Raw genomic sequence first — 18,039 nt, forward strand, 5'->3', positions numbered from 1 at the left:
AGAATGACAAGCAATTGATTGCCAGCACAGGGATGTCCGGACACAAGCAGTGATATATCCTTGGGGCTTACTCTGCTTTGGGGGTCGTCATCCTAGACCTAGAGGGGAGGCAGTATTGGAAATCTATGGCACTTTGTCACTACGGTTAGTGGTGAGGGTTGTGTGGGATGCAGCAGTTTGCCTTACTCTGAATGGGCATCGTGGCATTTTAATGGTCCATTGTTTATTTTAATTGCTTCCTTTAGTGACACTGGATGGGGTAAAACAAAGACATTGCAATTGATATCATTTAATGTATTTATAGTTACCATTATGGAAGTAGGTAATGGTAGAAATAAGGTTTTACAATCAACTAAAGTGATGAGAGCAACTCCGATATGCAGAACAGGGCAGATCATGAAAGAAGCAGGCTCGTTTGCACAAGCAGTTATAAAGTTTTAACCTCTCCTTACTGGCAGCACTCTGTTCTGACGGTGCATAGGCCTACACTTGAGGATATTAAAAGAGATTCAATGTAGGGCCGCATCTAAACACCTACCAGGCTTCTATGTACAGTACTATACCTCGGCTGTGCAGTTGAAAGTAACCAATGCCAAATGAAGTACCGTAAAGTCATCTAGCAAAACAAAAATGACAGATTGGTACCTCTCCTGCTACAGGTTATTAAATGACATCACTTTTCCAATCAGTACATTTAATAGGGAAAGGATTGTAATTTGTATGTAAGTGAATGAGATACCCCCACTGTTTAAAAATGTAAGACAAGAAATCAACTCCCCTGTGCTGAATAGACCCAATGTCTTCCCATAAAATATACATCCTGGAGTGCTGGTTTAAAGGGTGTGATAGTTCATCTAATTCAAGTAGCATTTTTACTTATGGTGGGAAGCCTTCCGGTGGACAAATACTGTAATTGTGAATTCTTGAGGATTTAAAATCCATATATTACTATTAGTGGTATCTGGTGTAGATATGGTTTTACAAAAAGCTGTATAATGAGGGTTACTGGCCAGCACAGCACTTTATAAATTATGGATCCATAAAATGTTTGACTTTTAATGCCAACAGCATCCTGGGTATTACTGTTCACTCTTTAATTTTATCACTGACTAAAGAGAGAGAGAGAGAGAGAGAGAGAGAGAGAGAGAGAGAGAGAGAGAGAGAGAGAGAGAGAGAGAGAGAGAGAGATTGTAGCTGAAAAGTAAATTGGGTTTAATAAAGCCTAAAAGAAAGGCTGAATGCTCTTTCAGACCGGATAATGAAAATGCCACTGCATCCTGGGTATTACTGTTCACTCTTTAATTTTATCACTGACTAAAGAGAGAGAGAGAGAGAGAGAGAGAGAGAGAGAGAGAGAGAGAGAGAGAGAGAGAGAGAGAGAGAGAGAGAGAGAGATTGTAGCTGAAAAGTAAATTGGGTTTAATAAAGCCTAAAAGAAAGGCTGAATGCTCTTTCAGACCGGATAATGAAAATGCCACTGCTTGAGTGAAAAATACAGGACTGGATTTGATGCTTCGTAATCCTAGCTATCCATACAGCAAAGCTCTCCCAGGATCAGCAGGGGAACAGTGTCTCTCTACTGAACAGGAAGCATTAAGAGAGAATAGCTGTAGTGCTCACTTCCTACAGTCTCCCATATAAATAATAAATGAGCATTCGCCTCTTGCAATTAGAAACGATAACGGCAGCTGGACTGTACATCTCCCAGAGAAGTGAAGACCGGTCAAACGAACATTATAGCGGAGAGCTCAGTTTTGCTGACATATTGGAAGCATTAAATATTGAAAGGAAGTCGCACGCGAGCGACTCTCCTGAAACCCCTCTTCGGCAGGTACTACCATTAGAGGAAAGCTGCTGGTGCAAAGCCGTGCCAGCCTGGGATGAGATTGCATTATCTAGCGAATCCGCAATCACATGAGATGTAGACTGGCAATATCAGAGGCAAAGACAATAGAACACATTCATTCATTCTTGCACACAATAAATTAATTAAATAAATGTGTATGGTGTGTATATGAATAGTAATAATGCATTATACTTTGAAGGCAACAATTAAAATGAATTAATAAAAAACAAACATTGCGGTTATACTACTTCAGATCATTTATAAGGTTAGTTTCATACAAGCAGATTATCTTGCTAGTAGCGTTTGCGTTTCTTTTTACAAAAGTAAATGCCGCAAACTTATGACTAGGGTAATTGCTTTGTGAATATGGAGCATCATGTTGCTACTGAAGGTCGCTGTGAAGTATACCTATTTATATAATAATAATACAGGCTTTGTTGTAGCACTTGTGAATTACATTAAAATCAAATAACATTGCATTAGTTTGAACTCTTATTATAATATGATTATGTCTGTATGTACCTGTTTTCTTTCTGTTCCATATATAAGTAGGGTTGACTTATTAGATGACTTTATTAAACTCTGAAGTGAGTAGTTCAATACAGTTGTAATCACTGTAATCAGCAGTAATCAACCGTAAACACCACTGCAGGGCAGTGGTTAGGGCTCTAGACTCTTGACTGGAGGGTCAATATGATAAAAGCTAGGCCCATGAAACACAGAATGAGTTCAATCCCAGGTGGGGGACACTGCTGCTGTACCTTTGAGAAAGGTACTTTACCTAGATTGCTCCAGTAAAAACCCAACTGTATAAATGGGTAATTGTATGTAAAAATAATGTGATATTTTGTAACAGTTGTAAGTCGCCCTGGATAAGCTCCAGGGTGTTGGGGATCATGTGTGGTTAGAGTTACTTACTCAGGCTGGAGCAGAGGGCTGCAGTTTGGGAGTCCATTCTCATCAAAGGCACTCAGGTCACATCTGCACCAGTCCTCAATGACATCACCTTTTCCTGTGCACCAGTAGGTGCTCATTACAGCGTTCCTGAAAGCCTGCAAAACATACGGGTGGCAGAAATGCAATTAGTGTCACACAGCACCTGCTTGTTCTGTTTGAGAACTAACCGCCACCCGTTTAATATGTAAAAACCCTGCAGCATCCCCTTTGGAGTGGAAAAAAAACACTTCTGGGGTTTCTCAACTGGACGTGAGCAAGTCTAAATATGGGATACATTAACGATAACTTAATGAAAAGCAGGCTCTGAAAGGGAGGGGTTATATACAACCATCAATAATATCATTTCACACCACTGTATCGTTATTTATGTATTTATTTTATCTGCTTTTATTTTATATCAAGTACGTTACTGATAGACATCCTCTGACTCAGCTGCAAATATAAGACTACAACTATCTGTACCAGGATAAAAGATGATGCCCTACATAGAACTTTTGAATTAAAATGTAGTGTGGACAGACTGGTATACAGACAAGTTCCTTCAGACGTACCCAGACTCTCAGTGCAATAAACAAACTGTAATAAAGACAGCTGATGGTTTGGGGGCATTCTGTGCAGTAAATAATACACGCAGTTGTCATAGTTTTTATCATGTGATACCTTATAAAAGTAATAAGGACAATAAGGATTGCAGCGATTAAAATCCTTGGACCAATTATGAACTTGGAGGTGGTTATGATCAATGCATTTCCTGTGGTACTGCATTTAAAATATTAACAATGTTTTAAAATAACACCTGAGAGTGCGTTAGTGTAATATAGGCTTGCACGATATAGCATTTTCATTTGGAAATGTTTCTTTATTGAATGGCCTCTAATTGTGTGCTTTTCACACTAAAGCCTGTTCACATGACAGTCCAGGGCTCCAATGGCTGAGCTAGTCACATCACCAAGTTAACTGTGCAAAACATTCATCTCTGAAATGCAGAAGAACAGAGTGTAAACATGTTCAAATCTCAGCTGTGTATTCGTACCAGTTAAGGTGAATCACCCTAATATTTCATTACGGGATGAAAAGGTATGAGTCTGAATCAGAGGAGTCAGGTTACCTCCGAATAAACTCACACCGTGACTCAGTAAGTTTTGATCTTTCGGTTGCAGTTTGGAAATGACACACATACACACGCACACAGCAGATACGGACAAGGACCAGAGTGCATAAACAACCCACCACCAAGGCAAAGACCTGAACGGACCAGACACGAAACACCTCGTTGTAGCTTCAACTTATGTACCTGGAGCTGGACACTTTCCTATTCTCTAGGGCACTCTGTTATAATTAATTTAAAACACAATGAATTTCAGAATGCTCCCAATTAGGGGTGTGCCGAGTAGCGAGTATAAACGAGTATCTATATATGTGTATGTTATTTTTTCTACGAGTAGTACAAGTACTATGCTTATTACATGTTTTTGTTTCTTAGGAGAGTGACTGTTTTAGGTAAGCCCAATGATCAAATTATATATTAGAATTTTGAAATGACTGTCAAATTATAGTAAAGCCATGTTTGCTCATTTCTGAGCACCAGATTTGTTTTTTAAACTCACTCCACTGAACGGTACCATGTGTGCAATAAAAGGTAGAATAGTCTGATTAACAAATGCACTCAATCAAAACCATGCATGCGTGCAGGTAGACGATAATTTTGAAACTATAGTCAGACTGTAAGCTTTGAGCTGCTAAACAAGAATGAAATATTTATGCACTGTGGTTTAGAGAATATATAATACCGTTAAAAAAATAAATTGAACATAATTATGTTGTTTTACTTTCATTGTTATTTTAGTCATCAGTCTTCCTGCATACCCCCTATGACCCTTAGAAGTACCCCCAGGGGTATACGTCCCCCCGGCTGAAAATCCCTGGTCTAGATCATCAGAATGATCTTCAGTGATCTAGACCGATTCACTGTTAAACAGGAGCTCCCTAAATCCTTAGTTAAGGCAGGTCTTTATGTATGATTAAAATCCAATTTGAAATATAAAGTGCAACTTGCAGTGAACAGGTTTTAAGATGCTTCAACGAATAGCCCAAGTTAGCTCAGATCAAATATGTAATGTACTGTATAGTTTAAGCTCCACGCTGTACCACAAATCAACTACAGACTGTACAGTATTAAGTGGTTCCCAAAACAGCATAGAATGTGACTGAACAAAAGCAAAGTACCATCCAATGCCATTGCTAATTGTAAATGAGGCTTTAGACTGACACAGATTAGGCTTCCAAATAAATGCAGATCCACCTACAACAGCAATTCTGTCTGCTGCATCACACACTTATTAAAATGTCATATTTAAATGCACTAATCTTTCATCTGTGATATACCCTTAACTTGACTTTACCTTGAAGATATCTGACTAGAAAAAGGTTTGTCACAGATTACTACTGAAAAACCATGTGCAGTTTAGCTGCGCTCTGACACAATGCACGATTGTCTTTAAAGCTTATTCTTTAAGTCCACAGTGCTCAGTGCAGTTTTGTTTATTGCACTGTCCGATTCAAAGCTGGTCAGGTAAAACAGGACTGCAAAGCTGTGACATGTTTGTGTTACCGCACTGCGACAGGTCAATAGCTGGCCGTGGCTTCCACTCTAGATAAACAACTAACCCACTGCAATATGTGTCCTGTATCTGACACAAGACTGGCAGCTGGCTTTCATTTGCTAGATTTTTTGCTCTATTTCTCACAGACACTAACCAAACCACAAGATTTTAAAAAAGCTCAGCATTTACCCAGGTGTCAAAGTTATCTTGTTTACTTTTTAAACCAAGGCCACATAAAAGCAACATTTTTTTGAATTTCCTGCAAGAAACAAGCACTAAATTAAACTAATTGTGCTTCCTGGGCCATATGGTGAAATGCTGGTCAAAACTCAGACACACGCAAAGCCCAGGAGAAAGTCTTTGTAGACTCTTGTTATCAATAGGAAACCAACCATCAGAAAACAAAACAGGAAGTCCAGAACATGTTACAGCTAAAATATGTGGAACAGACAGGAGAAATGACTTGTAATGATTCAGATCAATGTGTTTTGCATTCCCAGAACGTAGACGATCAAGGCTAAGATAAGTACAAATAAATTCAACTTAAATAAACACCTGCTAAAGGTCATTTGAGTCATGGTTTCTGCAATGTAATAAAAACCGTGTTAAAGCTACATTCCTGATTATTTTACATTTCTTGGCAGTGGTAATAGATAAAGAAAAAAATTGTGTTAACAAAACCAATTTAATTATTAATGTTAACATAAGGGACTGATGAACATTAATAACAAACTATTGGCTGGGAATGGGATTCATAAAGCTTCATGCCAGTATTTTATCTTCACCAGACGTTTCTTACAATGACTTTTGATACCCAGAATGGAACATTCTTTTTCTAGATTTGTGATGTCATTATAACATCGTCATACTAAAGTTTTCTAGATTTTGGATGTTCCAAGCATGGAAGGCCTGAAGGGGTTAGGCCAGTGCCAGTTTGGTATCATGGGTCAAAATGCGTCAAATTCAAGGGCCAAGAAGAATCATCCTCTTACTGAGACAGAAATACACTTCCTTATCCCCTGTGATCCTGTTGCAAGTCTTGTGTTAAGAAACACTTATCGTACAACTTCAGAACAACCAACGCAAGTGCCAATGAAATTTGTTATTAAAAAAAAGCCAACAAAAGGGCACAGAGCTACATCAGTGCATCCCCACGACTGTCAAAAGTACATCGTTAGTAATTTCACAGCAGGCTTCTCTGAATAATCTGCAAACAGGGCCATCTCATTATACTTTACATGATACACTAAAATTATACTTGCAATATACAAGTTGACATGTAATAGCATTTTAAAATCTTACAGAGTCATTGTAAACACCCTTTTTAATGCAATGTGTGTTTAATTATTGGTACGTTCTTCTGATGTGTGATATCCCAAATATTAGCATAGCCCCTCCTTAATTACCATATAAGGACACTTACTGGTGCGGCACTTGGAAGTTTATCGTAACCCTTGTCACGATAAAAAAGGACAGGGTCAATGGGTTTTTCTTTCTGGAATAATAGTGTGATAATCCTAGCGTGCTACCTCTATTTCTGTTGTAAATGTAGCCTGTATTTACACCTGTATTTAAAGAGTCTTTCTTGCGTAACAGCCCCTTTCTTCAGTTACATTTATATTATTATGTATTTCTTAGCAGACGCCCTTATCCAGGGTGACTTACAATTGTTACAAAATATCACATTATTTTTACATACAATTACCCATTTATACAGTTGGGTTTTTACTGGAGCAATCTAGGTAAAGTACCTTGCTCAAGGGTACAGCAGCAGTGTCCCCTACCAGGGATTGAACCCACGACCTTCCGGTCAAGAGTCCAGAGCCCTGACCACTACTCCACACTGCTGCCCATCCAGTGAGGGCTGAATTTTCCCAACAACATATTGCGCATGCCTGTACGTATGCACAGCATTTTCATTTATCTCATTCGCTTGGGGGCGGTTTACCTCGAGCTTACCTCGAGACTTGCTGTTGTAGAACAAACTCCACTGCCCTTGCTTTAAAATATATATATATATATATATATCAGAAAACCATAAATAAGTGCTACACATTTATTTAAAAAAAATAAAAACACTGCTAAGTAGTTATAAACTATTTATTTATGTATCTGCTTTGCTTGTTTTTTTCTCACAACTACAGTACCAGAACTGCTATTATTTTATCTGATGAGATCAAATGCGATAGGTCCAGGGGAGAAAAAATATTCAGAATGTAGTATAAAATTAAAATCGTCCAGAACTGTCAGCAGATAGTCTTTAAACATACATTAAAAAAACATTCTACTGTACTGACACAGTTCTTAAATTGGTTACGAATAATAAATAACTGAGCGTTTGTGTGATTCGTAATTTTAGTGGATGCAGAGTTCCAGAAAAAAAGACAGGGGGAGGATGTGATATACTATAGAGGGCATCGTGGTGATTGAAGTTCTGCGCTGAAGATGACCTCATAATCGAAAGGAATAGAAAAAACATGCATGATAAAAATATGGTAGCCAAAAAATAACCAAACCACCAAAGACAACATTTACCCGCTAGATGCTTTCAAAACAAGCCAAATTTGGCTAAAAAACCAGCAATCTGGCAGCACTGATCAAGGGGGAGTAGCCTGAAGTCTCATCCGAGATGCATGCATAACCTATTAAATGTTACCTCAAGTTCAATGTACAAATAGAATGTGAATTAGTACACTTTGTTTTTGAAAAATCAATATTGTAATTGTCGTTCTGGTGCTTTAAGATGTAATACTACACCGCTGTATGTCAGGTTGGTGGTACCGTCAGCATATTTTACTTCAGCCTTGCATAAACAACATACTGCAATGTGTGATGCTATACAGCCATCCTTTTGAGATTTTTGTATTAGGAAATTATTCCACACATGTCTTTGCTTTGCAGAATTTAAGCAGCTCAGAATCTCTGTGTGCCTCTGCCATATTTTCTTTTGTGTTAGCAAGTAGCACTGCTCGCATTACGAGTTTTGCGGGAAGTGATTATCTCGCGAGACAATAGCCGACATTTTCCAGTAATTTCCCTTAGTTTAACCAAAAATACCGTTATTGTTGTTCAAATACCGGTTATTGTATTGCCTGATGAATATCTCAATATACCATTATATTGGTATTATTGTATTGCCTGATGAATATCTCAATATACCGTTATAGCGGTATTATCACACACCCCTACTCAGCAGCACCCGCATCAACACATTTTGGAGGTGCTTAAGCACCCACAGCACCATGGAGCTGGTGCCTATAATGGTAGGTATAACTTATTTTGAAAGCTGTAACATTAGAATTCATCAAACGTATAATAAAGTTGCAGAATTAATAAATACATATCAAGCACTGGCATAAGAGTCGTTCAGCACAGATAGCAGAATAAACAGTGTGTTGTTAAAACTTTCCACAAAGTTTTTGAAAAATTGACGAGTTACTGCAACCCTGATCAATGCAGAACAAAACCACGTTTTATTCAACCAGCTCACAAGTTTCTGAAGGCAGGAAGGATTTTAGACCCACAACATGTTTGTAGTTTGGATAAAGAATCCCTCCTGTTAGATTTGATGCTGCCATATGCAAAAGAAAACGCTAGTGGAATTTCTTTGACCGAATTTTGGAGAAATGAAGAAGAAATATTTCCCAATTTAGCAAGAAAGGCTAAAATATATTTGTCAGTTGTTACCAATTCTGTGGATGCTGAAAGAAGTGTTTCTTCACATGGACATGTTTTCACAGAGCAAGGTCAATCCATGAAAGAAGATCGGCTAGACCAACTGACGATGCTTAAGTTTAACAGCAAAATATAATGCACAAGAAGTGAGAAGGGATTTCTTTTGTCTTTCATGCAAACATAAGTAACACTTATGGGCTTCTTATGAACAACCTTTTTATTCAAAGAACAAAACTAAATCAATAAAAACAAAACAATGAAAAATTAAATAAACACAGCTTACATATGTTACAGAATCTATGAAATGCCCAGATTCCAATAAATGGTTATACTATCTATACTGTTCAGGGATCTGTGCCAGAAACGGGAAAAAAAAAACAATATCTTCTCTTCTGTTGACAAAATATATATTCATATCAGTTATATCATGGGGCAAGTACAGCATGGAAGAGGAGGCCTTGGTCTCAGTTCAGTTCCTCCTACATGGCACAAAGCAGCCCAGCTCAATGGAGGAAGCTGGTAGTCAATGAGGTGCAAAAGCAGGAGGAGAGGATCCGTGGTGTCCTTTGTGTTCCTTGCCAGCTACATTAAGACAAGATGTAAGGTGGGTCTTAGCCAAGGATGGTTTACTTGGCGTCATGCCCAGGGTCTGCGATGTTTGGCCTTAGCATTGGAAGACAAGCGCAGCATGACCAACATGTTGCCACCAATGCCAGCAATATATGTCCTGGGGAGGAACCTCCAAGAAAAGGTATTAAAACCAAAACTTGTCTAGGACAACTAGAAGCTGCTAGAGACTGGAAAATGCTGGCAGATGTTGGTCAATGGCTTATTTTCCCACCTGAGATTACCATCACTAACCTTCAACCTGATATTGTCCTGTGGTCTGGATCAGCACACCTTGTTTACCTGGTAGAGTTAACAGTGCCATGGGAGGATGCTGTGGATGAGGCAGGCGTATGAAAGGAAGAAACTTCGGTACGCTCAACTAGCTGCTGGAACAGCGAGGATGGAGAGTCCAGGTTTACCCAGTGGAGGTGGGTTGTCGAGGATTTGTGGCACACTCCACAACCCGGTTTCTCAGAGACACAGGATTCAGTGGTCAAGAGTTGCGACGCATAGTGAATAACTTATCTGAAGCAGCCGAGAGGAGCAGCAACTGGCTGTGGTTATTATTATTATTTATTTCTTAGCAGACGCCCTTATCCAGGGCGTCTTACAATTCTTACAAGATATCACATTATTTTTACATACAATTACCCATTTATACAGTTGGATTTTTACGGGAGCAATCTAGGTAAAGTACCTTGCTCAAGGGTACAGTAGCAGTGTCCCCCACCTGGGATTGAACCAACGACCCTCTGGTCAAGAGTCCAGAGCCCTAACCACTACTCCACAAGCACAGTAGAAAAAAAAAACAGTGATGTAAAGGAAAGTAAGTAAGCTGGGCTTAGCTGAGTGGGGGATGGAGGGGGTGATGCTGGGATGCCAGAATCACTGTCGTACCCTCTTAAGGATGGAAGGTGCCCTTAAGACCCCAGAGAAGTACCCTAACCAACTCAGTCCAGGCGGTTGTTATGCTGATGCGCTAGGGAGGCTGCACTGTGGTTGATCCCTGGAGCCAGCATTGCAGCCGTTGTGTGTGCTGATGTGCCAGGGAGGCAAAATAGTCTGATACCTGGAGCCAGCATTACACTTCAGCTATCAACACCAGGCAGAAGGATATCTACATTATCAGACGGAAGGAAACGCAGATGGATCACATTAGTTTAAAGTAAAGAAGCTATGTCTTAGTTGGTGCTTATCTTGGCGAGAGTCCAATATCAGCATGAAGTTTTAACACCTGTTCTCATGTAATGAAAATCATGTGCCCGGTGAGATCCAGAGATCAAGAAAATTGAGTTCTCTGAAATAATATTGAAAAAAAATGTGCTTTTAAAATCATGTTAAACGTATTTACAGGGATGTAAGGGTTAAATAAATGTCAGTAGCCATCTACAGCGTTCTGTTTATTAATCTGCTAATGCGTACTTTGCAGTAATGGGATGAGCAATTCAAATGGTTAAAGTAACATAGAGGGATGATTGCTTAATGATTTTTCATGACGTGGCTTTCTGTGGAGGCTTGTGGCAATGTGCCCCGCCCCTGTGTGCATTTCTGTGTTATATGTTGCGTGTGGTGTGTTAATGTTGGTGCATGGATATGGCTGCACGGGATATAAATGGGTGTGTGTAGCACGAGTTATTTAAAATGTATAATTGTATTTAGGCACGGGGATTGCACTTCACTTCATGTGCATTTAAAGTATTTAATATGTAAGCACGGGGTTGCACAGAATTAATTCACGTGCTGGGATTCAAGTGAATAATTAATTAGTAATTGAATCCTGGCACAACAGTTGGGTGTTGGGTGTTCGGTAAGTAGAGAACAGGAGAGAGGAGGAAAGTAAAATAAAGTTAAATATTAACAATTGCTATTGCATGCTGGTAGGACCAACACGATACTTGTTTGTTTATTTTTACTCACCGTGTTTGTCTGTTAGTCCATTGTTTGTTAAGTGTTAGTCTGTTTTTTTTGTCTATTTATTTTGGCGTAAGTGCCGTGTCCTGTCTTCTGTTTTGTTCAGCCTTTTTATTTTCTGTGTGTTAATAAAACACTGACCGCCGCAGCATCTCAGATTCACTGCAACTACTGTCTGTCTGTGTACTCCTTTCTGGTCTGACGTAACCACTAAAGCCAGCTTGTCACAAGGCTATATCGACATCTTGTGGCTGTAGGATAATTACAGGTTAAAAGACACGTCATGTAAAACACAAGGCCCTACTCATTTGGCAAGATGTCCACCTTGTATTTTAGTACAGAGCAATCATCATCAGTTACACAGAATGCTTTTAAAAATAGATCTCAGGAATCCCATGCTCCTGTGCATTCTGTTCATAGTAAACGTGCATTAGCACTTGAATAAAAAGACAACAGGGAACAATAAAACAAGACCGAGGTCTGGTGGGCAGCAATCAGACTGCACAGGTGTGACTGGAGGAACGACGCTCCCTGTCACACACAGCTTGTGCTTGCCTGCTGGTTCTGAGAACTGCACAGAGATTAGGACTAGAATAACAAAATAAAAAATCAGGTAAACTGAACCCAGCTGGAAATCAACAGCGCTGCTCTTTTAGGTACATGTGCATAAGAGGGCCATCAGGGTTATTCTGGTAGAAAGTGGAAGCATGTTCATATTTTGACATAGCAGTGAAACCAACCAATAAAGACTTTCAGAGCTAAAATAAATCAATAAATACAATAATTAAAGTAAGAAAAACACCAGTTACCATAAAAAATGACAAAGAAACAACTTAAAGAGTACGTAGCAGGATTCCAAAAAATATAGTTCTACATCCCCCGTGTTGCTACAACTGTTCAAATAACATGCCTCTGATTTTTATTTTCATTTTTAACATCCTGACAACTTTTTACACATACATTTAAACTCTCTCTCAAAGGTATTTTGAGGGTGTCTGCTTAGTGGACTCGGGTTTGAGATGAGAGGTGTGTCCTCTCTCTGATCACTGACGGGAGGCACATTATTTTTTTCTTAACCTGTGAACGAGTGGCTTGCAGTGCTCCGGAACAGACAAACACAAGACAGTTCACAATGAACTGCTCTTTATTTCCTGCTGGGTTGCGTGTCAACAACACTTAAATAATAAGTACGGGCGCTACACAACAATGTGTATTGTGCCGTGCAGAAGGAGGGTTACAGTCCCGAAAGAATAAGACACTTAAATTACACACAACACAGACACAGACACGTCTCCTCACACTGGGTGCTCTAGTGCAAGCGAGTGCTGAAAGAAAAACACAGATGTAACAACAGTGCAGTGTAGTCCGGGGTTTGGTGCTGGCGTGCAGCGACAGCTCCCGGTTCATGTTAGCCGTGTAGCAAAACAAACAATGACAATTAGCTGACAAACAAACAAAACACGAAACACTCACGGTACTTTTAATTCTCCTGTGCTTATGGTCCTTAGAGTTTAACCATCAAAACCAAGGAACAGGTCACTGGGCCACTTCCCCTAAATACCCTCCATCATGCCCTCTTTCGGTGGTGCGGCCAATCACGTCTCCTCCAATCCGTGACTGACACATTGCCTACTGCATTAAGGCTATGACTACGGGTATCGTGGCCCCGCCCCCTTCCTGGATGGCCGGCTTCCGACTGACCCTGGAATGAACTGCTAAACCATCCATTTCGGGGCACTCTGCTCCAGCTATACAGTGTCCTCACAGGTCAGGAGGGAGATTGTTGGCGAGGATTCATTTGTTCTCTGTCACATAGCCGTATTCCTGAAGTGACGTGCCCCAGTAAAACTTGTCAGGATGTTAACAACGAAGCACAAGTGGTAAACTATGTATACAAAGGTAATGGAGAATACTGTGTAACTACTAATGAAAAGCAAATCAAGACCAATTACATTACAAACTCAACATTCTGTTTCACCACTAAAAAGGATGTAACTATAGGTTCGATAATCGTCCCGCACGTTCCTGAACGTGTGCATGTTAACAGCTCTGATAAGTTTGATTTTGATGTCCTTACTGGGATAGGATTTTCAAAGGAGTTATTTAGCTTGAGTGAGTTGAATTTTTGGAACACAGTGGGGACTGTAACATCTAGTACCTTTAACAATTTTAGTATGTTAATAAACGTTTAAGAATCATTTAATTGACTAACTCTTTTTTGCTGAGAACTGAACTTTTTCAATACATTTAATGTCTGAGAACCTTGTGGAGAGGTGACATCTGTTCTTTGTTAAGTGAGGAGTCGCTGACTACCTGCCAAGTCAAGATAGGCAGAGACATATTGGGGGTCTGTGTTGGAGAAAAGAGAGATAAGGAAAGGCGCTCTCTCTTCTTGTTTGGGGAACGTGTGAGTTGTGGCAAGTAGGGGGTGGGGGTCAAGGTTATATGTGTTTGGTACACTAGAGCACTCACTCGCAGTTGGAAAAGAGGAGAGAAAGCTGACATCGCCAGCAGTCCAGATTCTAACAGCTAAGTATTTACATTATCTGTTAATCTGTAGTAGGGCTAGTTCATATACTCTAGTAGTCGTGCATTTCTCTGTATTATTTTACCTATATGATAATAATAAACTTGTGGGTGTCTTACAACACTCACAAGCTACCAAACCAGAAAAAAGAGGTACCATTTAGTTGTTTCTTATTTGTTTTAGACTTGTAATGCTGTTATTTCCATTCAGAAAAAAAAACAAAACACATTTGGAGTAAATAGCTTTAAGAATATAGCCCATTGGGTTTTTTTTCTTTTTTTTTCTTGTAATTTATTCTTACAGGAAACCACAAAGCCCTTACCAGAAGCTCTTGGGAAGCAGAGTTGTAATCTGTCTTGTATTAACCTATGCCTAATGTATTTACCCAGCATACGTGACCTTCAGTTGTACACATCAGGATATGCTCAAGCAAGACACTAACATTGTTAAATGAAATAACCCATTTCTCAGCAGCTTTTGGGAGGGTTTATATTACATTTCCTAACTTGTATTTACCGGAGCATACCTCAGTCATAGCAATTTAAAGCTTAGTCATCAGCTGCAAATCTGTAAACAAGGAAATGGTTTCAAATGTTTGCTTTCAAGGATTCAAGGAACGGAGGAAAAGCTACCGTTTACAAATCAGCCTGGTAATTCAGCAAGTCTGTCAAAGGCTAACAATTTTTTTTTACTGACACGGACCAGCTACGTATTTATTTATTTATTTTACCATTATTTTATCCCTGTTTGCCCCAATTTCGAATGTACCACTTTGAGTGCCAGTAGGGTCCACTGTAGAGCAGTGAGAAGAAACAGTCCCTGCCTATTTTGCCCCACCAACTGGGCCTCAAGCAAGTAACAGTGCCATCTTGAGAAAACTAACATCATCAACGCTGATACTGCAAATGCACTGATATCTAAAATACACAAGCTTAAACACACACACACACACACACACACAAATGGTCTTCATATTAGAAGTGTGAAGAAGTCCTCTTTCAGGTCAAAACTTACTTGAATTCAAAGTAGAATATCACCTGTAAGTTGAATTTCCCTTTGATATTCCAAAAGCTAGTGTATTATTTATACACGCAGCAAACCAAATTATTAATAATATTAATAAAGTGCTGCCAGTCTTGTATCAGATACAGGAATACTAATAATAATAATAATAATAATAATAATAATAATAATAATAATAATAATAATAATAATAATAATGAATAGTGAGATCTTTAAATAATGTATTTGCTATTTCAGTAGGTCAGGAAAATAAACTCCAGTTATTCCAGTACATCTATGACGGGGTTAAGCATGAGCTAGTTCCAGATTGCTCTACAATGATATTGCACAGATTACCTTCAATCACCACTATTAGCATTACGTGACTGGCTTTGCAATCAACCTATCGTGGTTTAGACAACCTTCGTCATCAAGCCAGTGTTTCATTTAATCTTATTATGTTGTATGAGTCAGCCTCTCTGGTTTACGTCCTTTCATTCCAGAAGGACCATTTATGAAAGTAAAACTGACAATAAATGTACATTTTGTTTTGACACAATCGCAAGATAATGATATATGGCTTTATGAATCATGAGCAACAGATCCAATCTATTCTGATTGTCTGATACAATTTAATCAATGCACTCTATTGGCCAAGCACTTTTACTTAAACAAAGTGGAGGCACTTACAAGGTTAGAATTTTACATAATGCATTTGAAAATGTTAATTCTGAGCATTAATGGCAATTGGTAATATGTATATTGCATGTTGGCTTCTAGAAATATATTAATAAATGAATTGATTTTCGGGTCGTGCTGTTGAATTCTTCTGACATGTACTGTACGTATGTCAGGCACCAGGTAAATATATTTTACTGACCTGGGTAAGCTGATATTCTTGCATTATTTGGGAGTCCGGAGAGAAAAGTGTATTTAATCAGACAACAGCACTGAGGCCACTGGGGCAAATAAGTGTTTTACAAAGTTTAAAACACTTGTGAGGACTGAAACAGAAAATGGTACAAAGTAAATCTAAACAAGAAGATGAGTACATCAGTTTAGAAAACTCTGTTATTTCACCCCCATACCAAGTTTCCCTTTCAGTCAGCGATTACACTGATTCAAATAAAACTGTTTTGCTCAAGCTTGGACCAAGAAAAGGCATAGTGTTTGCAATACGTTTGCCAAACTGTAACATTGTCTAATATTACATACTGCACTTTATATATTTAGCTAGACAGGGGACAGCTGCTCCTCCAGCATATACACCAAATTAAAACACATAGTACACCCTCGCTATAACACCCTTCATTACAACGACCCTGACCCCTGGACCCCAAATAAAAAAAAAAAAACTAAAAAAGATAATATTGTAACATATGGAAGGTCTGTGAAGTGCAGGAACGCTTGGAATAGGAGGGGCTGTGTTTCACATCAGTCGAACAGCCTATGAGTGACAGGCACGGACCACAGAACCTGCTGGTGATTGGCCGTGGAGTGGGACGAGCTAAAGACCAGTGACAGGGTGCTTGTTGTTGTGAGAAGCAGAGAGAGAAGCAAATACACAGAGACAGAATAATAGTTCCACCCTGAGATTCCTTTTAAAAATTAATTAGTTTTAACGGTGTACCCACAGCGACCTGTTAACAACTGACAGGTTGTCTTTGTTCATTTATTAGTGTAATAAGTGTGTATTGTTTTAATTTTTTATTGTTCTTTTACATTTTAACCACTTTTTTAAACTTTTAAGTTGCATTCCCTGCCTCCCTGGCTTCACATGTACCCGAATGGACCTCTCAGAACAACATTTCCCATCATCCTCCTGCTCACATATGTAACTGAGATGGATTTACCAGTAAGCAGGAAGATGATGGGAAATGTAGTTCTGAGAGGTCCATGCGGGTACATGTGAAGCCACAAGAGGCCAACCAGAACAGCCAGTTGCTGGGGAGCAGCATGATCCTGGTGATGAGGGAGCAGGAGGTGATGGGTCTGAGGGTGAGGAGGATGTGTAAGCCTATTCCCAGGGCCAGCAGAAAACACCAGCAAATCACCCAGTAACATTTTATGTAGGTGAGTATACAAATATATGCTATGCACAAACTGTGCCAGAATAATTATTACATGATACTGTATATTCCCACATTCGAACATGTCCTAAGCATTACATTGCACTTTGAAATAGGCTATCAAAAACATTAGGTGTGTTTACATATGATAATGTATTTAAAAAAAAAAAACTACAAATGTAAACCAAAAGAACGTTTATTAAACTGCAATATTATATTATGCTATAAGAAAAGCTTTTTTTATATATTTGGAGGGATTTAGCAGAGGTGGAGGGCATGGCCTCAGGTAGAGGCAGAGGCTCCTGGGTAGAGGTTTGGAGCAGTGGAGCAGTGTGTTCCTGGCAGTCCTGGAAAAATCTGACAGGAGCAAGTGAAGGGACAGGCAATGTGTGAGGGTGAGTGCGTGTGCATAGATCTAACGGTGCATCCTGGGGGGGGTGTGGTGATAAGTGGCATACTGGGGATTGGGAGGGGTGGTGTGCGTGGGGTGCAGTGAACAGGGGGTGGTGTATGTGGGGTGCAGGGGCAGTTTTATTGTGGGTTTTTATTTATTTATTTATTTTTAATGTTGGACTTTAATGTTTGCGTCTTATGAATGACTTTCCTTTCTTTTTTTGTTTTTAAATTTGGTTTATAGGCAAAACCATAACAAAACATAGAATAATAGTGTGTTTACACAGAGCAAAAAAAGTCGAGTTATATAGTATATAATATATAGTTTGCCTCCCCTGTGCTCTATGGGTTAAGAACCCCCCCCCCCCCCCCCCCACCCCCACACCAGATTTTTTGGGGATTTCTATAAGAATCATAGGAATGGACCTGGGAGAGGTCACTTTGATG

The 18,039-nt window shown here is 39.3% G+C and overlaps 1 protein-coding gene across 4 annotated transcripts in view; it reads right to left on the reverse strand.

Moving 5' to 3' along the window:
- LOC117396811 (astrotactin-2-like) overlaps positions 1 to 18,039 on the reverse strand; it is a 559,949-nt gene that overhangs the window by 136,406 nt on the left and 405,504 nt on the right. For all 4 annotated transcript variants that reach the window (XM_059005718.1, XM_059005716.1, XM_059005717.1 and 1 more), the window contains one exon: positions 2,765 to 2,898. In XM_059005718.1, the coding sequence (XP_058861701.1) occupies positions 2,765 to 2,898 (134 nt within the window). The remainder of the gene's footprint in view (positions 1 to 2,764; positions 2,899 to 18,039) is intronic.

This window comes from Acipenser ruthenus, chromosome 31, assembly GCF_902713425.1.
Source record: "Acipenser ruthenus chromosome 31, fAciRut3.2 maternal haplotype, whole genome shotgun sequence".
Classification (NCBI taxonomy): domain Eukaryota; kingdom Metazoa; phylum Chordata; class Actinopteri; order Acipenseriformes; family Acipenseridae; genus Acipenser; species Acipenser ruthenus.